This window comes from Bidens hawaiensis, unplaced genomic scaffold (genome assembly GCF_021521415.1).
Source record: "Bidens hawaiensis isolate Kalapana, Puna unplaced genomic scaffold, B.hawaiensis_p1.1 tig00000055_1, whole genome shotgun sequence".
Lineage (NCBI taxonomy): Eukaryota > Viridiplantae > Streptophyta > Magnoliopsida > Asterales > Asteraceae > Bidens > Bidens hawaiensis.
This window is the reverse complement of record NW_027491016.1, coordinates 4,684,006-4,707,693: the sequence shown is the minus strand read 5'-3', so window position 1 is coordinate 4,707,693 and position 23,688 is coordinate 4,684,006. Positions and strand designations below refer to the sequence as shown.

Here is a 23,688-nt window from a genome sequence, read left to right as displayed (position 1 = left end):
AAGAAAATTATTACTCATTTGCCATGAATAGATAGGATGAATGAAAAGAAAGATTAGGCCAAGAATGAATGTGAGACTGCCACATCATCCTCATTATTTTAGTTTATTAGTATAGTTAGATAAAAAAAACTAAAGTAACCCGCGTGACACGCGGGCTAAAAGCTAGTATATATATATAGGAGAAGTATAGTTTGAAAACCCTATTGAATTGAGAAAACCCTTGAAAACCCTATGTAACATCTTTTTTTTTCTTTTTTTTGTTATATGTAATATATGTTTTTACATTTAATACAAAACATCGAAAACATAAAAAAAAATGTTTTGCAATTTTTTTTACATTTTTTTAGTAATTTTTATATATGTTTTTCAAGAGAGAGAAAATGTAAATAAACTTTTACATTTTTATTAACTTTATTGTGGACCACATGATTTAATCTTTAATTAAAAACATGTGGTTGAGAATAGGTTTCTAGAGTTTTCACAACTAGGTTTTTATTCTAACCTAACCCTATATATGTGTGTGTGTGTGTGTGTATGTATGTATGTGTATATATATATATATATGTATTTAAAAAATAATTTTTATGTATTATAATTGAATTTTGATTCCTCTTAAAATTTCAAGCCCAAAATTTTTTTTATTCTAAATCCATTGTTTAAAATTTGGGTTATTGGGCCCAAACCAAAATGGCAAAATCAATAATAATAATAAATTAATAATCACTTAAAAATAAATAAAATTAAGCGTCAATAAAAATAAGGCCTCTGGCGACGCTTTGTCGTTCTCGTTCCCTCTTCCAAGTTCCAACCCTCCTTTAGTTCCATGCCACCAGTCATCACCATCTCCAGCAGTCCACCATTGTCGGCGCCACCGAACATAACACCGCCCACCGCCATATACCAACTCAGTAACTCACCAGGGTATGATTTTAAGTTTTAACTATTTGATTATTTTATGGTTGTTACGCTATTTGATCAAACGATTGGATATTTGGATAATATAAACTACGAATAGATGATCAAACAATTTGTTGTCAAGAATGCTAGGAGAGTTTCACGAATCATTGGCTAGCTATTATTGTATTTAATTTTATTACTATATTTTTGCTATTTTTATTATTATAACGTTAATGTCGTTAAAAAAAATTAGCTTATATATTTCGTTACTCGTTAGGGCATACGGGCCTTTTATTTCAGCTCGACTGAGATATTAAAATTATGAAAGACTGGCCCTGTAAATATACGAGCTGATTTTGGTTCAAGCAACTAATTTATTAACTCCTATAAATTAATTCCTATAAATTAGTTCATTTCCAAGTATAATGGTAGTTACTAGTCAACTTGAGAATGTTAATTTGTTAATAGTGACTTCTATAAAAAGAAAAATATAAAATCATCAAACAAGACAACTCGTTGAGCCATGAGATAGAGACATGATCAGGGCCGGATCAACCCATGTGTAAATGGGTAACCGCACAGGACTCTCCCGAGTGTCCATAATTGTTTAAAAGTTTATATTTTATATACATTTTGTTTTGGAGATTTTCAATGGCGGTTGGCATCACTTCCGACTCGTTTTGGAGGTTTGGGTTTATGTTCAGCTTCAGACGTATCTATATATGCATTTGTGGCCTCGATGGCACAATCTTGGAAATTGCAAGACCACGTTCTTCGAGATTGTGGTATTGATGGGTTTGACTCCGATTATGGGAGTGCGATAGATCGGTTGCATATTTCACTTCCTGATTTTAATATTAGCGGTTCCTTTAATAAAGACACCGCCCCACCTAAAGCTCAACATGCTTTGGCGAGTGCCCTTTATAGTGGAATCATTCAGAGTTTGGAAGTGAAGTTTGATTTATCTCCTCGTCAAAAAGCGGTGTTTGAGTGCCTTCGATCTCCACGGGCTCAAGATTTCTTAAGTGTTATCCCTATTGAAGGACTGAGCCAACATATGTCGGCTTTGGAGTACCGGACCATCCTTAAGTATCGGTTAATGATTCCTTTGTTCCCGGTAGATGAGCCATGCCCAGTTTGCCATAAGGTCTGTTTGGATTCTTTTGGCGAGCACGCAATTCATTGCAAAGAGTTAAGTAGGTTTAAATACAGACATGATTTGGTGAAGGATATTCTATGCGATGTTCTTAAACGGGCCGGAATTTCAGCTAAAAAGGAGGCTCCTGTAAACTTTCTTACGGATCCTCTTGAAGGAAGATCTACGTTACGACCGGCCGATATTCTTGTTTTTGGGTGGGTAGGGGGGAAACACGCTTGTGTGGATCTCACAGGAGTCTCCCCCCTTGTTGGGCTAAGGGACAATGGGTTTGTTGCCTGTCAGGCAGCATTGAAGGCGGCCTCAGGTAAGGTTGTTAAACACGAGAAAGCTTGTTTGGAGAATCAACACGTGTTTATCCCCTTTTCCTTTGACACTTTTGGTTACTTAGCTCCAGATGCCGTGGACCTTCTAAACAGAGTTCAAAAAGTCATGCATAGCAATTTATCGGCTCATAAGAATCAAAACTTTGTTTTTAATAGGATTGGGCTTGCTATCCAAAAGGGGGTTGCGACGCAGCTTGTTGCCCGCTTACCTGCCACTTCATTGTAAAACAGATATCAAAAGTCAAACAGTAGTAAGTAAAAAGTCAAAGACAACAAAGTTAACAAGTATTATTGTTTAAAACAAAAGCTTAAAAAATGACTCTTTGGTGCAATAGAAATTGCATTAGTTTATGAATCCAAAGGTTTTTAGTTAAATCCTATATTTTTTTTAAATAGAGGATCTCACATGTAAACCAATCTTATTCGGGGCTATGCCCAAGGTCGACCCCTCAACCTTTGTGAGACCGTACCCCATGATGCACGGGAACCGGATGCAATCTGTAAACCCTTGTTCCGTGTTGGATTCGAACATGTGATTCTTTCACCCAGATGTCTATGAAAACAACCCAAATAGGAATCAAACTTGCATCTTCAAATTGGATGATAGGTCAACTAATCACTTAACCAAATTCACTAATTAAATCCTAGATGTGTCATTTTTATTTTTTAAAGTAACTTTTCTCCATGTTTAACATGTGTCATTTTTAGTAAGTTCGTTTATTATTTTTATTTTTCCTTTATCCTAGATGTGTCATTTTTATTTTTTAAAGTAACTTTTCTCTATGTTTAATATGTGTCATTTTTAGTAAGTTTCTTATTATTTTTATTTTTCCTTTGTTTTGTATTGGGTTTTGGAAGTGTCTAATTTGTAAGATTGTCAAATTAATTATCACATAATTGGAAACCTGATATTTGAGAGTATGAATTATAAAGAGTTAATCAGTCAATCAACAAGTTTGTTGTCAAAAATGCTATGAAAGCTTCATGATTTGTGTAACTACTTAAAATCGATTATTTTATTACAACAATTTTGTTTATTGCTATCAAATTATTTTAGCTATATATGAGCCATTGAGTTTATACTTTAATGACCCTTTCTTTAACTCCCATCTAGCGAAAAATTTTCAGAAATTTTTGGGGACGGTACGTGAATATTATATTATGCACATAAACCGAAAATATCACATGTTTTGTGGATTAGATGATAATAATGATATAAATATCCATTACAACCCACATTAATAATGATGATTTAGCAAGAGTGACCCATTAAACAACCCTACTTAGTTGCTAACAACCGGGCAAACTACACGTTTTCATACACGTGAAGAAGAAAAAAACGGTACTAAAAGATTTGTGTCTTGCAACCAAACGCAATTATTTCAACGGTTTATAAGCAGCAGCCAAATTCTTCTGGCCATAACAAACATTTACAATACTTCATTAACACATTACAAAACTAACAAAAACTGATTTTAAACCACCTCGCTTTCGTTCTCTTCGGTCTTCTCTCTCATAGAATAACTATGAAGATTCCTAGTAAAACTAGTAGTCGTATCCAAGAAATAAAGCACGAACGACATGATAATGCAACACACAAACATGGGTATCGGTCCAAATATCCACAAAAACAGCGGAAACGAGAAGTAAAACGCTCTCAACCCAATAGACCAAAACAAGCTTCCACGGTTCAAGTTCCTAGCAACATAATTTTTAGGTTCTCTTCGGTCTATAAATGTAGGAACCGTGACCAAGAAGCTAACATGAGCATAGTAACGGATCGATTGCACGTTGCAAAGAAATGCGACGAGAAAACAGAGCAAGATGGCAAAGTATTTTACTGAAGAGAGGAGTCGGGTTTTGTTTCCGTACACCAACTGTGAAGCGTGGTTTGTGTTTGAAGCGCTGCTCACAAAAACGCTTAGTATTGAACTTAGAGTGATTGCGGTTGTGGCTAGAAGAGTCGATGCCATTATGTTGTTGCGAATAGTTTGGACCGCTAATACACCATTCTTTAGTGGATCCTGTATTCAAGAACACGCGAAAAGTTCATTTTCAGCTGAAATTTCATACATGCCCCTATAAACTTGGAAAATATCATATATGCCGTTACAAAGCATTAAAATATCAAATATGCTCGATTCATTAAAAACAATTAAATAGCTGACATTTTACCCTTTATTTTTTAAAAACTTTAAACTTTCATATATGCCCATTTTTAACTTCAAATTTTTTGTTTATACTTTAAGCTAGGGGTGTTCAAAGTCAGATATCCGGACTTCCGGATAGCGACCTTTCGGATAGTGGATTTCACTATCCGAGTCTGAATTTTCAGATATCCGAAGTTCGGATAGTGTACTGGATATCCGAAAAAATAACAATTATAAAGAAAATTTTAAGAACTACTTTTAAAAATATTTCGGATATCCAAAAGATTATCCAAACTATCCGAAAATTATCCAAAATATCCGAAAAATTAACCGAAATATCCAAAAATTATCCGAAATATCCGAAAATTATCCAAAATATCCAAAAAAAACTATCCGACATATCCAAAAATTATAAATAATATTTAGTATCTAATAATTAAAAAAATATTTCAGGTATCCGAACTATCTGGAAATTTTCAAAATCACTGTTTGAATCCGAAAATTCGGATATCCGAGATTTTGGATATGCAAATTTTTGGATAATTCGGATTCGGATTCAGATTTGGATTTTTTTAGCACCCCTAGTAGTTTAAGCTTCATTCAAATGTAATTGTAACTTCTAAGTGAAACAAGACCTCTAAACCAACTTTTAAAGTTGTTATTCTAATGTCAAAACAATAGAACCAATCCTACAATAGTACAATCTCTCTTCTAAATCACAATGAAATCTGACTTTCTACTTTTCTAGTATGGTATGGGTGTGCATGGCTCGGTTTCTGTCAGTATTGGCCTAAATTGAAACTTTGTTTTTTCAATTCTTGAAAACCGTTTGGTGTCGATCTTTTCTGATTTTGCCGTTTGAGCTTGAAAATTTCGTGGAAAAAAAGATATAGGCCCACAAGAATGAATTTAGGCCTAAATCATTTTATTAAGTAATAACTAATTGGTTATTATACACTTGAGCTAAAATATTTGAGTTACATATTTATTAAATTCTTATAAATTACTTAGAAAATGAAAATCTGCAAATTCAGTTTGGTTCAGTTCTTCCGTTTTATTACATGCAAAACCAAAACCGAAGCGCAAGTTAAGTTTTACAAAAACATAAAGCCAAACTGTTGGTTATTGTTTCAGTTCGGTTTACGCACAAGTCAAAGGCATTCCAATTAGTAATTCCACTCAAAAGTAAACTACCCAAATAACAAGTTTAGTATGCTTGAATTTGAAAGTCAAAACTGAACTTAAACCTAGCAACCGATCAAAGGTCAAAGAATCAGAGTCTTTGAGTGCGAATTAAAGGTGAAAGAAGAAGACTAACAGACATCATAGAGAAGACCCACTGATAGCGACTCTCGGCATTGAGGCCCATAACAGTTTGTCTGGGGTGTTTGATGACGGTGCAAAGGAGCCAAATATGGTAGCCGATCATGACGGCTAAGCCCAAAGGCACCAGAAAGTAATCAACATCCTTCTCCTCCATCGCTATTCAATTATTGGACCATAAAATCAAATTATTATGCAAACAAAACAATGGAGGAGTAAAGCTGGAGGAGTAAAGCTGGGAATCAGCTGCTTTTACTTTTACTTTTGCTTTTGCTCTCTCTTCGGCCGCGTGGCGAGGTATACAGTTCGGTTCGGTTTAGTTATTAGCAGGCGTCGTTTGTTAAGGAAATAATATGTTTACGAACAGTTCATGAACACTTATCGAACGGGAAATGAACATGTTCACAAGCGGTTCACGAACATAATCAGACACAAATAAAATTAGCGGAACCTAAAGATTGAGGTCGAAGCATCCGTTAATGTGAATAATAAGGAAGGAGATGAGAACAATGCATAAACAATTTGATAATATGGTTTCCTATTTTGTGTTAGGGTAATAAACTAAAGAATATAAAATACTTAGATAAAATAAATAACTGTACAAAAAACTTTCATGAACAACACGTACAATAGAAAATAAACGAACGTTCATGAACACATAACTGAACTTTCACGAACACAATCGCACGAGCGGGACTTTGTTCATGTTCATTATTTAATTAATAAACAAAATTTCTTGTTCGTGTTCGTTCATTTATTAAACGAACCAACACGAACAAACTTCCCGTCGAATGGTTCACAAACTGTTTGCTGAACGTTTGGGTCATTTACAGCCCTGGTTATTAGTCTCAATCAAATCAAAGGTTCGACATTATCTGGTTAATTGGTTCGGTTTTTTTGGTTAATTTTTTTATTTTTGGTTTAGTTCAGTTAATAACCAAAATCAAATTTGGACTAAAATTTAACTTAGAAGTTCATAAAATGGATGTATAAATAAATGAAATGAAAGCATAAACTAAATACATGAAATCGTGGTATAAAAGTTATAAATCTATGAAATATTAATGGTTCGGTTAACCGAGAGTACAAAAATTACCAATAACAAATTTTTGGTTAATTTCGGTTCGGTTTGATTAATAGCTTAGTTATTGTTCACCCCTAGATAGTGAATCTATGGCAAAATAGAAAACGACATGCAACGTCAATACACGTAAGTGAAAAAACATCTCGCAAAAAGTGTGTGATAGTTTTACATAGAAAATAAGTAAAGAAAAAAATAAAAAGTAAAGAGTGATTTGTAACGGTTCACTTGGGTAGGAACTAGGAAATTAAAAAACCCTAAATAAATAACCTAAATTCCATTTTCAACGGAGTTAGTCAGATCATATCCTAGGTAATGTTGGTGTGTGAGTGAGTTTTGCTAGACAACTTAAAAAAACACGTAGTACAAAAGAAAAGCTAAATGGTATAGACTATGGACACATGTTAGCTCTCTCAAATCACAAAGAAAATCATGGTTAAACCTACTTATGACTTAGAATTGGTCTAAGCATGAATAAACTACATCACCTTACGCTAGTAAGCCCACAGATAGTTAAACAATGCCTAGGAAAGGTTTTAACAAGTTCTTTAATCCTTTTATTCAATTTTAATCCGACAGTAGCTAATTAAATTAGCCACCTACATCGCCAACTTAATTAATCACCGAGTCTAGTTCAAGCCCTAGATTGCAACACACAATCAACAACATAAAGATAGTCCTATCAACACTTGGTTACAAAACCACACAATCGCATACATAACCAATCACCATAGACAGTCATGAACATCATAAGAGTAGAAACCGTAACTTTACTGAAGCTAACAAAGGTTCATAATCCAATCAAACATTAAAGCCACACAAATCTAAACCTGTATGATAATAATAAGTTTATCCTTCGACTATTGGTAAGTTGTTCCTCTAGACTTGAGAGTGACACACATGGGGGCATTGCGTCTTTCTCGATGCCAACCTTGTTAATTGATCTTCTAAGCGTTTACATGCTATATTTAATGAGAGAACATTTGTGACATTTGTCAATTTCGGGTTATTTTATAATTATATTCTTAATGTAAACCCGACCCATTTTGTATCCCGAACCTTTCGATATTATCAAAATGAATTGTATGTTAAATATTTGTTTTATAATTGTTGGATAAAAAAAACACCCTTTTCGGTTCTTAAAATTCCCTGAAAACGCTCAAAACGAACTCCATGGACTAAAACTACCAAAATGGAGACTTGAAGGACCCATTTGTAGTTTGTGCTTTCTTGGGTCTATAACCAACCCATTTTCATGAAACACCCTTTATGAAAGACCCATTCAACTTACCCTATATATACACACCCATCTTCTTCATTTGTACTTGCTCATTTCTTCATTTCTCTCTCAAATTCTTGAATTATAAAGTTGTTCTTCATAAGCTAATATTTCATTTTAACTAACTTCTCACTACTTAAAGCTTGATGTTACAACATATATATAATATACACTCCTTGTTTACCTTCGGTCTTTCATTTCTCCGGTCTCGGCCGGTTGAAATGTCGAGCTAGTAAGGCAAGGTTACATGGAGGACTTTGTAGTCCTTGTTTATATATTTAACAAATCTAACCATATAACTTGTTATACTTGCTTAACTTCTACATATTTTAGTTTATTGTTCATATTTGTCAAGTTCCATGGTATTGGGTATGTGGTGACTAGCCTCGGTTTCATCCCGAGTAGAGAACCGAACCAAAAACCGAACTTTTGTTTAAAAGCATTATTGTTAACTTTTTGAATGTAAAACTTGTGTATTATTATTTTACAAGTTCCATGGTAATTGGGTATGTGGTAACCATCCTCGGTCTTATTCCGAGTCAAGGACCGAACCAAAACCGAACTTTTGTTTAAAAGCTTTATTGTTAACTTTTTGAATGTAAAACTTGAGTATTATTATTTATAAGTTATTTTACAAGTTCCATGGTAATTGGGTATGTGGTAACCATCCTCGGTCTTATTCCGAGTCAAGGACCGAACCAAAAACCAAACTAAACCGAGTTCACTCGCTTAAGACACACAAGTGTGTTTTTAGCCACCAAAACTCATATTTTTCTTCAAGATTATATTTTAAATCAATTTTAGTTAATTTCTAAACATACTTGGCATGTCGGTAACCAACTTGATCTTATAACAAGTTCGAACCGATAAGGTCGTATACTCTCTTAACGAACGTTAAGGTTCTTCACAATAGAACTACATACTTGGTTATGTCTATTTTGATTTTATTGAGTTATCTCATAACATTTATTATTTTGGGAAGTTAACTGTGAGCTTGGTCAATTATCAAGTCTCGAACCGACAAACCCGAACACTCGTTAAACCTCGTTTTGGTATTCTTATAACCAAGGGTTTTGCAATATCGCATTTTAACCCACATTATTACTTAACATAGGTTGAGTAAAAAAAAAGAAAAAAACTAATGAATAGAATACCGAGACCCGGTTTCGAGTAAACTTATTTTACAAAACTCGTTTTTTTAATTTCTCAAATATTTACATTTTAAATCCTAAACTTTATTTATTTACTTTATTTGTCATGTATTTTATTTTAAACCCTTCCAAGACTACCTACTAACACAAAACCCGTTTAATATAGGTCTTGCTCGTTAAACCGATCTCTCCGATTATTCACGACACTATCTTTCATGTTAATTGTTAATGTGAGTACTTTTTCATCCCCCGTTTTTCATCTTTCGTTTTGGAGGTGGCATTGCATACTTATTCAAATTCAAATGATTTATACTTGAATCTTAAACCACAACACGTATTGTATATGTTTACTTAAATAAATGCTCGATTTGATGTTATATGCTTTACATAATTATGTGCAAATTCTTGAATGCTAAGGCGGGTAGCCTCTTGAATGCTAAGGCGGGTAGCCTCATCAAAGTATGATCAAACGTTAATTCCGAGTATATATGGTATCCCCATATAGAAAGGTATCGTCAATGTATTCTTATTGACGATTTCATTATTGTCGTCAATGTATTCTTATTGACGGTTCGTCAATGTATTCTTATTGATGGTTTTATTATCTAAATTGTTGCTATTATTTATTGTTTTCATATACTAGTTGTGGATTTCATACTATATACTTATTGTCCAAAACTATGAAAATTGCTCACCAACCTTCGTGTTGACAAATTCTATTTTATGCAATGTTACAGGTTTGATGTTAGCTTGATTGGATTACTTGAAGAAACTTATTATCTTGGCTTTAGGATATTAGAAAATAAAAGAATAAGTTATTTGTTTATCTATCTATTTGGCATTTTGTATGAACAATTGTTGTGTTATTTATGATGATATGGATTTAAATGAGTTGTTTAAATATTGTAACTTTATAGTGTCATTGTACAATGAGCAATCATGTCGCGCCTCGACGTTTCCGCCTTCATTGGTCGGGGTGTGACAGCATTTTAAGTTGATTATGCATTTGCAATGCAATTATAAACCTCACAACTTTCTTCTCAAAGTATCAAGTCTTCTTTCTCAGGCCATACATGATTACTAGTTTTTGACAATGTTAGTGTTATTTAGTAGCCCTTCAATCACAACATCAATGCATCAAGCTATTGAAAACCAATATATATTCTGTTAGAGAAAAGTTGCACAAGCAACGCCCGCGTGCTACGAGTTGTATTAAACAACTAATATTGGTGACCTTTTTAGAGAGGACAACTTGGTTCAACTGTCTTTCAATTTACACCACACTCTGCGCATTATATAACCTTTTGCTTGGATTGCATATACTAGATAAGACCCTAATTGTATAGCCACATGACTTATTTACATGTCTTATTGCCTGATTTCAATAATGTATGTACATAGGGTGTGTTTGGTTAAGCTTATTTAACTTTAAAAGTGCTTATTTACTTATGGTTTTTTTAAAAGTAGTTTTTAAGAAAAGTGTTTCGATTATGTTTTGTGGTTGAAGAAATCAAAAAAAGTATGTAAATGACCAAAAAGGCCAATCTTACATATTTAGTGGTTTTACAGATAATGAAATTGTGCGTATATTTGTAATTTGGTATTCTAAAAGCAAAGCAAAAGGCTTGAATTTCTATTTTTGGAAACCATCTTTTTAACACACACCAAAAGCAAAAATTAGAAGTGTTTTTATGATATCCAAACATGATTATTTGCTTTTTGAAAAGTAAATAAGTTATTTAAAAAAGCTCAGCTGAAGAGGTAGGGTACTAAACCCACCCAAGCGCCAAAACGCTACCATAGGCACCAAGGTGAAACCGGTCAAGCACCAAAAATTACCGAACACATTGGGAAATTTAGTGCCAAAGATTTTCATAAACATGGTACTAAAAGGAAGCATCTCAATGAAAAGGACGGCTAGCCAATAAGGGAATGACAACACATACATAATAGCATAACATAGTACAAATGCCGCAATCAGTCAACTGCTTTACCCACCAGCTTGCTAAGCGCACGTGGGTGCTCCGTGATTGGTGGACTTCCTGACACCTCAGGCGACCGTACCTTCTCTCCTCATATCCGGCTATGAATAGAACTCACACTTCAACGGTAAAAGGTTCGAACTCTTAGAGCAAGAACACTCACTAGTCCATTCTATTACTTATACTTATTCATTCATCAATACTGATTCTCACGCCGAAGGATGGTTACGAGAAGACCCATTTATTTCCTTCTCATAACGAGCTCATGATGTTCTATTTTGCAGGAACTTACATTCATGTTAGCCCGATTATGTACAACCCGTTATGAAAAAAACTAGACACCAACATAAAGAATAGGCTACTAAACTGAGGGTTAAACTAATGCCATCACACTCTTAATTGTACATACCTTTCTTTATATCTTTTCATGTCCTACACATATTATCTGCGTAATAAATGCAAAAATACCCCATGAATTTTTTTCATACAAAGTTCAAAAATAAATGTCTCATCCTATATTAAAAAAAGAAAAAAACTAAAACATAACATTTTATTAACATTATATGAATGAAGTCAGACAAGCAATTCAAAATTACTTCGGAATGATACACCCCCAAACCCAAACTTAATATTATTCTTATTCTTTTATATAATAAAATCCATAGATAGATGAACTCAACTGCAACAGCAGCAGTAGCAAATGAAGTAATAATAACTAGATCTTCAAACAAAAACAAACCCTAGATTATTATGATACAATACCATGGTCTTCAAAGGCAGATTCTTCTCTTCAAAGAAATCATCCGGCACTTCAAGCCCTGATTCATCCGACAGCCCAAGATCCAACGCCTCCAATTCCAATTCCAATTCCAATTCCCCAATCAGATCCGCCAAGAAACACCAACAGCCCGTACCCAAAGACTCTCCGATCGGTCAAAATCAAGTCAAAGATGCTTCCTTTTCAAAACCCACATCCAATTCAACTCCAATTTCATCCCCAGCTTCCAATCGGAAGAACCCGGCTCCCAAAACGCAAGTTAACACCAACCCGATTGTCGCCGCCTCCCTCGGGTTGAATCGGATTAAGACGAGGTCCGGACCCTTGCCGCAGGAGAGTTTTTTAGGGTTTAGTAGTAATAATAATGGTAAAGGGTCTTCGATTGGGGCGAGTAATTTGTCCAAGGCGAAAACCGGTGATGGTTCGAAGAAGACGGCTGCTGCTGATGTGAAGAAGATGCCTGCTGCTTCTGTTGAGAAGACGCCTCCTGTTGGACGTTCGCCGCTTAGAAATGGAGAGTCTTCTTCGGAAATCGGTACGGTTCTTTTCGAAAGTATGCATTTTTAATGCTGTAACTGTATATGTGTATATGTATGCTAGAGTTAAGCAACAGTTTTTAGCTGCTGGAGTTCAAACCTTAGGCCCTAGTTATGTTGAGTGTTCAAATTCTCAAGTATGTCAAAGAAGACACTAATTGACTTATTTTCCATAAATAGTATTATTGCGACTTTTTTTCTAAACGTATGGTTATTATTGCTATCAGCGGAAGTTCGTACTAGTAATTGTTTAGTGCTAAAAGTGTAATTAATAAAACCAATGGAGTAAAGGACAAGTATTACGTCTTATATTAAAGCAGTCTTCAAGTTCATCTACTTAGATCCTTTGTTTATTATGATTGCAATTTATGATTCAAGCAAGTATGCCATTCTTAAGCAGTGTGTATCATTTTTGTAAGAGATTTTTTCATAGATCTTTACATTTTTTGTTAACATAGTTCATCATATTCATGTAGTTTACATCATTTCTATGATTTTAAATCGTTATCATGTTTTATCATACAAGTTTAAACTCTCGTACCCACATAAATCATAACCAACAAGTGTGAGAAGTATTTAGAAAATACTCGGACACTCAAAAAACTGAAGGACATTTTGATGTGTGTGTGGTTTTCGCAAATAATATCTTACATTGACTGCTCTAAACACTTATCAAGAATATTCTCTGGATTCAATCAGCAAGCACCTACACATTTGCCGGTTAAAGTATTTTTAATATAAACTTATGATCGTGATGGGAGAATTGTTTGTTATTTGTAATGTATAACCATTTAGATTCTGCAAACGTATGAAACTTTGATTTTTATACAATGTTATTTTGGTACTGTATTGGTTAGATCAATTCAGGAGACCTGAAATAGTATTTTAAAATCTTGAAGTTTTAATTCTGTCAGTTTAAGACAAAACAGGATCACTTGACTTATGCTTAGGCTATAGCCTAGGTTTAATAAAGCGCACCTATGTGTCTGTGATTTGACCTTTTGATGATCCGTGTGTTGTAGTCCATGTAATTTGAGTTCTTAAGTTTTCCCTGGTTTTGATTTTGAATTTAGTTTTGTGTTTTTTAATGAATTAGCTGTTAAGTTAGATTAGCTGTTAAATTGCTAAATTAGACTGTTATAATGTTATATAGATTGTCAGCAGTTGCCTATTGGATTAGTATTTTAATCAGCTATCTTCTGTTAAATTAAATCCAAAATTTTAAATAGATAAGTTTCTTATAACATGTTATTGTTGTACATTTAGAAGTTACAACATTTTATCTATTTAAAATTGTTGGCTTATGTTTTCTATTAGATATAAGCCAATAAACTTTCATTTTCGAGTAGTAACTGGTTTATCAAGCAATTTAAATGACATTAAGTATGATATCAGAGTTAACATGGTTTATCCAATTTACCAGATATAATTTACTTGAAAGTTTTCATTCAACCTACTTGTACGTTTAGATCCTTTTGTCACTTTATATGATAAAACTGCTTAGATTTTATCCAAGTGTAAAGTATTTTGAGTTGCACAATTACTTGAGTAGGGCGCATGAAGACAAGGGGATTCTCTGGAAACTTGAGGAGTTCAGAAGTTTGTACTCCAGAGTTGACGGTAATTTTTTGTCTTTCATAGTTATGGTTTTGATTGAGCAGATGCTTTCTCCCTCTGTATGTAACTGAAGTACTAAACCATCAACTATTACCTTTTTAGGCATCATATGATTGTGAAAACCCTAAGGAATCTGAGTCACCTCGTTTTCAAGCTATACTTCGGGTTACAAGTGCTCCTAGAAAGAGATATCCAACCGACATCAAAAGTTTCTCCCATGAGTTGAACTCAAAAGGCGTACGACCTTTTCCACTTTGGAAGCCTCGTGGTTTAAATAACGTAGAGGTAAACATATCACTTTCTACTATTAATATATTATGTTTTGTTAAATACATTGTTGCTACATCATTCTTTGCAGGAGGTTTTGTTAATGATTCGTGGTAAATTTGATAAAGCAAAAGAAGAAGTAGATGCTGATCTGCATATATTTGCTGGTGATTTGCTCGGAATTTCAGAAAAGAATGCAGAGAGTCAACCACAGTTGCAGGAAAACTTGGAGGATCTGCTTGTATTGGCTCAGAGGTGTGCGATGACATCACCCGGAGAGTTTTGGTTACAATGTGAAGGCATTGTTCAAGATCTGATGATAGACGTCAAGAGCTTCCAATGGGTATTCTAAAGCAACTTCATACGCGTATGCTTTTCATACTCACCCGATGTACACGGTTGTTACAATTTCACAAAGAAACCGGGTTAGCTGAAGACGAACTCGTTCTTCAACTTCGCCAATACTGCATTCGGCAGGTAAACATCTTCCATCTGGTGGTGTTAAACCACCATCAACCAGAAAGTTCTTCAGTCAAGAACAACACAGACCGGATTTGAAGAAAGAAAAGGTTACAAAACCTGAAAACTTTCTAACTCCAAGTTCTTTAGAAACATCTAAAAACTTAGAATCCCCATCGGGAAGAGATCGCATGGCATCTTGGAAAAAATTCCCGTCTCCAAGTGGGAAAAGCCCAAAAGAGGAAGTTGTGGAAAAACATGTGGTCGATAATAAGATAGTTTCAGATGTGGATTTGACTGCTTTAAAGCCACCTGAAATAATAAAAGATTCACATGCACAAACTAGCACTCCTTTTAAGCATCAACATCGGGTTTCATGGGGGTGGGGTGATCAACCGAATATTACAGACGAAAGTTCGATAATATGTCGTATTTGTGAAGAAGAGGTTCCTACATTACACGTTGAAGATCATTCTAGAATCTGTGCGATTGCAGATCAATGTGATCAAACAGGTTTGCGTGTAGATGAACGGCTTATTCGAGTTGCTGAAACCCTAGAAAAGTTAATGGCACAAAAGGATGTTAGAAGCCTGGATGGCGCGAAAGTGTCAAACTCGAGTGTTAATGAAGAGTGTGATATTGTGTCTCCAAAGCTTAGTGACTGGTCACGAAGAGGTTCAGAGGATATGCTTGACTCGTTTCCAGAAGCTGATAATTCTGTTTCAATGGAAAAGGTTTGCTGTCAATGTCGTGTAGGACCCGTTTTGGGCCCAAGTCGGATCAAGGAATGACCACGACATCTGCTGGTAGTATGACTCCTAGGTCACCATTGATGACACCTAGGACTAGCCAGATAGACTTGCTGTTGTCAGGAAAGGGCGCTTACACAGAACATGATGATCTTCCACAGGTACTTGTTTGTTTATTCATTATGAAAATTTAAGGAATCGATATCTTGATGCTGTTTATTTTTATTTGTGTAGATGAATGAGCTGGCAGATATTGCCAGGTGTGCTGGAAATACACCTTTAGATGATGACCGGTCTTTGTCTTATCTGTTGACTTGTCTTGATGACCTTAGGGTTGTCATTGACCGCCAAAAATTTAATGCTCTGACTGTTGAGACTTTTGGCGCACGCATAGAGAAGCTTATTCGGTTAGTTTTGGCGCACACATTTTTTGAAACTCTTGCATTGTTATGCTAATCATTGATAACATTACGACCTATTTGTTGATGCCAGAGAGAAGTATTTGCAACTTTGTGAGATGGTTGACGATGAAAAGGTTGATATCACAAGTACTGTTATTGATGAAGACGCACCGTTGGATGATGATGTTGTGCGCAGCTTAAGAACCAGCCCTATGCATTCAGGAAAGGACCGCACTTCAATTGATGACTTTGAAATTATAAAGCCAATTAGTCGTGGAGCTTTTGGTCGCGTCTTTTTGGCCAAAAAGAGAACAACAGGGGATCTTTTTGCTATAAAGGTGACTTCATCTTATGCTAACCATAAGTTTATCATTTCTTTCTTTTATCTAGTCTGGATTTGTTTGCAGGTTCTTAAGAAGGCTGACATGATCCGCAAGAATGCCGTTGAAAGTATATTAGCAGAGCGTGATATCTTGATATCGGTTCGCAATCCTTTTGTGGTAATGATGTTTAGCTTCTATTATATTGCTTACATTAAAATATAACTATATTCTTCTTCTTACTTGAGCTTCAATTGTTTCAGGTTCGTTTCTTCTATTCGTTTACATGTCGTGAGAATTTGTATCTTGTCATGGAATACTTGAATGGAGGTGATTTGTATTCACTATTAAGAAACTTGGGCTGTTTGGATGAAGATGTTGCACGTATATACATTGCAGAAGTGGTATGTGTATAATTTGGTGGAAATTTGAATGTTTATACAGTGGTTACCATATTAATGATGTCATCTTTTGTTCAGGTGCTTGCTTTGGAATATCTGCATTCGCTGCGCGTGGTTCACCGTGATTTGAAACCGGATAATTTATTGATTGCACATGATGGTCATATTAAGGTATATAGCTTATAAATTGCTGTTTTTTTGTAATAAATTGTAGGAATAATGCATTACTAGTAAACCACTTTAGCCAGAAAATAAAATCAAATTTATGATTTAAGCATTTACTCAAAATACCAGTTTTCAGTTTGCACTGCATCACCAATGTAGAAAAAGTCAACATGGGTCAAATTGTTACTGATACATTAGCTGCCACGCCATCTTTATTGCTAACCCTGTATAATATTTTGTGATTTGAACAGTTAACAGATTTTGGGCTTTCAAAAGTTGGTCTGATTAACAGTACAGATGATTTGTCTGGTCCAGCAGTGAGTGGTACGTCACTACTGGGAGATAATGAGTCTCAGTCATTATCTAGTAGTCAAGAAGAAAGACGAAAAAACCGGTCTGCTGTTGGTACACCTGATTATTTGGCACCTGAGATTCTTCTGGGAACCGGACATGGTTTGTTTGCAAACTTATACAGTATCTTGGAAAGTTCATATTGAGTGGAAAATATAATCGAATATCTTATAGGTACATCGGCTGATTGGTGGTCTGTTGGTGTAATACTATTTGAGCTGATTGTTGGCATTCCTCCATTTAATGCAGAACACCCTCAGGTTTTTTTCTTGCTTTTGTTCTTTCAATACGGTTTACATCCCATAGTTGTAATCTACTCTAATCTACTCTTGCCTTTGGATGTTTTGTTCATGCTTTGCAGATGATATTTGACAACATTCTGAACCGTAACATACCCTGGCCTGCAGTGCCTGAAGAAATGAGCCATGAAGCGCAGGATCTCATTGATCAGTATGAGAAACATCTTAACTCTATATTTATTTATCTATCTATTTATTTAATGGTGTACTTTTGTTAAAAGTTTATTGTTGTTGAAAGAGTTTAATGACTTGTGAACTAATCTTGTGTAATTATTTTGCAGATTATTGACAGAAGATCCTAACCAGAGACTTGGAGCTAGAGGAGCAACTGAGGTTTATTTGATTCTTTTTTTAATATACATTTGAATTTGAAAATAAAGCTTAATAATTTGAAATGTGCAGGTGAAGCAGCACCCATACTTTAGAGATATTAACTGGGATACACTTGCCAGACAGAAGGTGCGAGATTTTCATTATGATTCATATTTACAATCACACCACATTAGAAGTGGATATGTTAAACGTGTCGAATGGGTTAGCGGGTCGGCCTGTTTAATTAAGCAGGTTAATCATGTCAACCTTATAGCGCAACCCGTTTAATTAAACAGGTCAACCCAAAGTCCAAACACGACCTTTTATTACCTGGGTTAGATACAACAACCCAAAGCTTGATGATTTTCGTGTCATGTTGGAAATTATCACCTCTAATTTTAAACTAATGATGTGACTAATTTGTGGCAGGCTGCATTCATTCCTTCATCAGAGAGTGCACTGGATACCAGTTATTTCACGAGTCGGTACACGTGGAATAACTCAGAGCAGGTATACGCAGGAGCCAGTGAAACTGATAATTCTAGTGATGATGGAAGCATGAGTGGTACCAGTAGCTGCATTAGCAATCACCGTGATGAAGTGTTCAGTAGCTTTATAACCATTTTATAAAACATGAATAATGATGATTAAATCTTTTTTTTTTTTTTTGTGACAGGCTGATGATTTTGGGGGTCTTACTGAACTTGATTCAGGATATGCTGTTAACTACTCTTTTAGCAATTTCTCCTTCAAGGTATTATTATTATTATTATTATTATTTCATTTTCTGTTTGACATAATTTAATTTCTGATTCAGTAATAAATATTTATATGTATATATTTAAAGTTACTAAATAATATATGCTAATCTTTAAAATAAAAATTACAATATATATAAGCATAATTATGCATATATAAGTAAAATGATTAATTAACTAATATAGTAAACAGGCCGAGCGCGAGCTTGGAAATTTACTGATGAGCCTAATTGCTTGTTAGCTACTCTAGATCGGCTCAACAAAAGCTCAATTTGAAGGCTCACAAACCTAAACGAGACTATTATTTAAATAAATATTATACCTTTATTTGACGTGATAAATATTGTTAGATATAGTTATAAAAAATAGATACTATATTAATGGACAATTAAAATTACAAATGTGTATAGGCATTTATATGTTTATATCTATAAATTAAAATAATCGATTAATACTAAACGAGCCAAGCTTGTAATATTACTTATAATTATGTGTTTATAAATAAAATAATAATTAATTCAAACATTGCATTTTTCCAGCCTTGATCCAGTATTTGACCTTATAATATGAGAACATCATTACTAACAATATCTCTTTCTTATGGTTGCTTTAGAATCTGTCACAACTTGCATCAATCAACTATGATTTGCTGACTAAAGGCTTGAAGGATGATACGCCTACAAACGGATCTGGATCTGTGTCCGGATCTCCCTTTTGAAATGGATGTTTGTGTGCTCTGATCTGATCTGATTTTAAACATCAGCATGCTGTTGGTTGTATATATACATTGTAAATGTATGTATCTTTGTTTCAGTAACTTTTAGGCTATTTCAACAAATGATGAGATGATATGATTTTGTGTTTCAGATGTAGAAATAGCAGCTATACATGAGGATGGATTGTCTTTCTATCCATGTTCTGCTTTGAGGAGGCAGGTTTATGCTATTACAGTCACAAATTTATCATAAAAAAAAATTATTATGTTTTGACTTTTGACTCATGGATGATAAAACACAAATTAACTTGTCATGTTGATTAATAACATGTACTAGTGTTTTTTTTTTCTTTGGGATGAAATCATAAAACAGTATAGTTCTAACAATATTACTTAAATACTTTTTTTTTAATAACAAAACCATTCTTTAATCTTTAAAGACTTGGGGGCTGTTTGGTAGCATCTTAATGATTCCATCAGGAGGCTATTTATGCACAAGTCAGCATTAAGCGTGTTTGGTTTACAAGAATAATGCATTTGAATCGGTCAGCAAATCTCTTATACATTAAGCTTTAAAATGATGTTGAATGAAAATTTTACTCCTTTATCCCATTGCATGTGTTCATCATAACCCTTAGTTTGTCACTTACGCCCCAACTCCACGACCACCAATTGCTACCACACCGGTGCGCTCAACATGGACTTTAGCACTTATTGTCATACTCAACATCGAATTAATACTTACTGGCTTAGAGTTTCTTAACCATTCGGATCTATTACTAATTCAGCATTTAATGGTGTAGAGGTTTCCAGACAGCCCCTTGAACCTTAAATAGTGTCTTTGAAATGATTCTTATTTGATTTAAAATTAATTTACTTAAATGAAACATTTATGAAACTTTATTGGTTGATATTTTCTTTACAATGACTCAATGAGTTCGAACTTGATAGCAAACGACCTATAAGGTTTTTAACAAATGAACAAAGACCTGTAAGGTTTTCAACAAATGAACAAAACTGATGGTAGAATCAATGGATGTTATGTTTAATGAGACTTCATCAGCACCTTCTACTTCTAGTCTTTCACATTTATTTGGCCTCGATCCTTGCCTATTCTTATTTAACATGTTTAAAAGGTAGATGTTGATCTTAACAAATTTAATTATTAATGATTAAAGAGCAAATAAGTTTATTGAAGAAGTACGAATGTTTTGGGGCATCCCGATAATTATTGTCAAACCCCAACTTAGGGCCTAAGAGTGTGACCAATAGTTGGTAACTGTTTTGAAATATATCAGAGTTTTGGGTTGTAAAGCGGAAGCCTTGATTAAAATATTAATATATTCAAAAAGTTGGGAATTAAACACCCGTTAACTGTTACAAAAGTGTGTGAAATTATCAAACCATAATTTACATTATTAAAACAAAAACTTCATCTGAGCCATCAGATCGTCTAATGACTATTCGTCACCTCCAAACAACTATTCCTCATTACCTGTAAAACATTTTATAAAATACGTCAGTTACACATGCTAGTGAGCACGCTGACACTAAAATAATTTGTATACTTATTACTCCCTGGGGTATCTTATGGCCCGGCCCATCGTGGCATAAAGAATAACTAAGTTCCGAAAGTCTAAATTACTATTACAAATTCCAGCTCAACTGGAAAGCGCTCAGCAAACACCGCAACGTTTGAGTACTTATCAACTACCAATATACACAAGATTATTTCCCACTCGAATATTACTTAGATCCGGCCCAACGTGGCAGAGGAATAACCAGGCGTGGTGCGGTGTGCCCGCCGTCTACCCACATACGAAAGGGTCCAGGAAAACATATACGATAGCCTAAGGGCCAACGACTACCTTTGTTTATAAAGTTTTAGAGATAATCTCATGTAAGCATTTGTAAGACTCGATTAAAGAGTTACAAAAAGTTTGAGCGTATTCATGTTTGGACGTATTCACCTTTGTTATGGTCAGTCTGTCTCACTAATTTATGTTTGCTTGTTACCTCGGACCTATAGTACGAGAATAACCTTTCATAAATAACTAGATCAACGATCTAGCTTTAGACATTTAGTCCTTTTTGCATAACATTTACCTTGATAATCATTTCTATATAAAATATATTGACCTTTTGTCCCCTTTTTGTTTATCAATCATTTGCTTCGTTTCTTCTTTATATACTTTCGTCTTCAAGAAGAAACATTACAAAAACTTTATTTTGTAAAGAAATAATAATATTTTAACTATACCCTTGTCTTATAAAAACTACATTTCACTTACCTGATTGATGTATGATCTATATCCCCCGACTAGGGTAAAGCCAAAATATAATAAAATAATCTGGCAAAACCCCTACCTTGTATGGTTACTTTATAAGAAATACCTACGCTTTACACGGGCAGCACTTCTACTTATCGTCGAGTATTTGGAAGGAATAAATCATCAGAACCTCTACCACTTGCACTTACTTCGAGGAGCTAGCCGGATCATCGGGGCGTGGCACGCACTTCTAGGTGGTGTGTGTGTATGATAAAGTGTGTTAGGATGAATGGGGTTTCACCCGTGGCCTCCTTTTATAGGCAAATTTCCTGACCTATCACGTATCGCGATGGAGCATAAAACAATCCATCGCGTAACGTGATGGACCTATTACACTGTCTCTTAATATTTTAATACGTCGCGTATCGCGACGGATACTAGGGCTAGCCGCCACGGAGCATGACGGCGCCCACTAGCCTTGATGACTCGACATGTAGACCCGCCACGTGGTGACACGTGATTGGACACGTGCCGCGATTGCTTAACCTGGTTATCGCGTATCGCGATTACCCTTGAGATTAGGCGGTTGCATAGCTCGACAACGCCATTTCGGGGATATGGTGAGATACCCATCGCGTATCGCGATGGGTTGCTTTCTAATCCATCGCGTAGTGCGATAGGACTTGAAATCCAGAATTTTCATTTTAAGTCCCTTGACTTTTGTAGTTGACATTTTTGGCCCGAAAATTTAGGGATGTTACAATTATATACTTGCTAATGTGATGCCCACCCCGCCTGCCAGCCTCCTTGCCTTACCCCGCTACACTCTCACTCCAAGCTATACCTACTGAGCAAGATGCAGTGTTGAACTACAGGGCTTCTTTTTTAGGTTTCTCTCTTTTGGTGGTAAGCTCACTCTCTTAAAATCAGTCTTTTCTCCTATTCCTATACATACCTTGGCAGTGTAGTCTCCCCCTAAGACCGGGCCATCACTTTTGTAATGGGAATTGGAATGATATTAACTCCTAGCACTGATCACTTGTCAATTACCATTGAAGATCACTTGTCGGTAATGAAAGATAATACCGTTACAGAAGATTTTGCCACCAATGTACTCCATGGAGTTGCATCCAAGTTGCTAGCACTTGTTGCTGGTGGGTGAGTTGTCTTTGATGAGGGAACTTACAGCTCATGAAGAATAAGTAGAACATGTCACTAATGACAAGTTATCACTAATGAGGATTAAGGGACTTGCCACTAGATAAAAAGTGAAGCAAACTATCTGTTGGTAATCAAGTTGTGAGATTTGTGTATCCGTTTTTTAAAAGAGTTTTTCCAACGGAAGATATGAACATACAGCAGGTTCATGATAAAACATATCATAAATCTCCCACCATGGTCCAAGTACAAGCAGCAAGGAGCAAATTAAACCATATGATATTATGATGTTTTAAAGAAACTGCCAAAAAAGTGTTAAGAAATTTGAGGGATTTAGAGGGCGAGACCAGTATCGGGGGTGACCGGCCAATATGGTTAACATAAAATTGAACATATTAGTGTTATGACCTCAATATTACAAAATTGAAACCAGATCTTCCAGGCTAACTTTAAAATACCACAAACCACAACCATTTTATGTAATCAACTCCGATTCATTTTATGAAATTTACTAACTCAAAACGAGTCTAAATAAGCCTGCACCACCTATCACTTGCTGCCAAAATCGCCACTGTCACAGCTATCTGAAAATAGTCTCCACTGAAACTACTTATAGCATTAACCAAATTGTAGAGAACACGATTGTAACAGTGAGAGGAAGACAATTACAATAACTAATAAGCTCAAACAACAGATTCAATGGGCAATAATAAAGATAGAAACCACTGTTAAGGTCATGTTAGAATTCACTCACCATACAATTATATACACATTATTATAACAAATG

The 23,688-nt window shown here is 34.9% G+C and overlaps 1 protein-coding gene and 1 pseudogene across 2 annotated transcripts; one reads left to right on the top strand and one right to left on the bottom strand.

The window, feature by feature from the left end:
• Positions 1-3,821: 3,821 nt before the first annotated feature.
• LOC143531770 (uncharacterized) lies at positions 3,822-6,030 on the bottom strand. The gene is made up of 2 exons (XM_077027017.1): positions 5,848-6,030; positions 3,822-4,403 (listed from the first exon to the last, which is right to left on the bottom strand). The coding sequence occupies exons 1-2, from the start codon at positions 6,007-6,009 to the stop codon at positions 3,855-3,857; spliced, it is 711 nt and encodes a 236-aa protein (XP_076883132.1). The 5' UTR covers positions 6,010-6,030; the 3' UTR covers positions 3,822-3,854.
• Positions 6,031-12,108: 6,078 nt separating this feature from the next.
• LOC143553288 (putative serine/threonine protein kinase IREH1) lies at positions 12,109-19,605 on the top strand (annotated as a pseudogene). Its single transcript, XR_013138810.1, has 17 exons — positions 12,109-12,658; positions 14,212-14,279; positions 14,379-14,561; positions 14,635-15,912; positions 15,986-16,158; positions 16,244-16,490; positions 16,560-16,652; positions 16,736-16,876; positions 16,952-17,044; positions 17,290-17,491; positions 17,564-17,649; positions 17,751-17,839; positions 17,970-18,021; positions 18,091-18,147; positions 18,430-18,600; positions 18,677-18,754; positions 19,372-19,605. The product of XR_013138810.1 is annotated as a putative serine/threonine protein kinase IREH1 (transcript).
• The last annotated feature ends 4,083 nt before the right edge of the window (positions 19,606-23,688 follow it).

Bases quoted from the DNA above. Each gene is read 5' to 3' on its own strand.
- LOC143531770 (XM_077027017.1), bottom strand. From the start codon at position 6,009: ATGGAGGAGAAGGATGTTGATTACTTTCTGGTGCCTTTGGGCTTAGCC. The intron at 4,404-5,847 runs GTTAGTCTTCTT...TCTTGAATACAG, and splicing joins GGGTCTTCTCTATGATGTCT to GATCCACTAAAGAATGGTGT.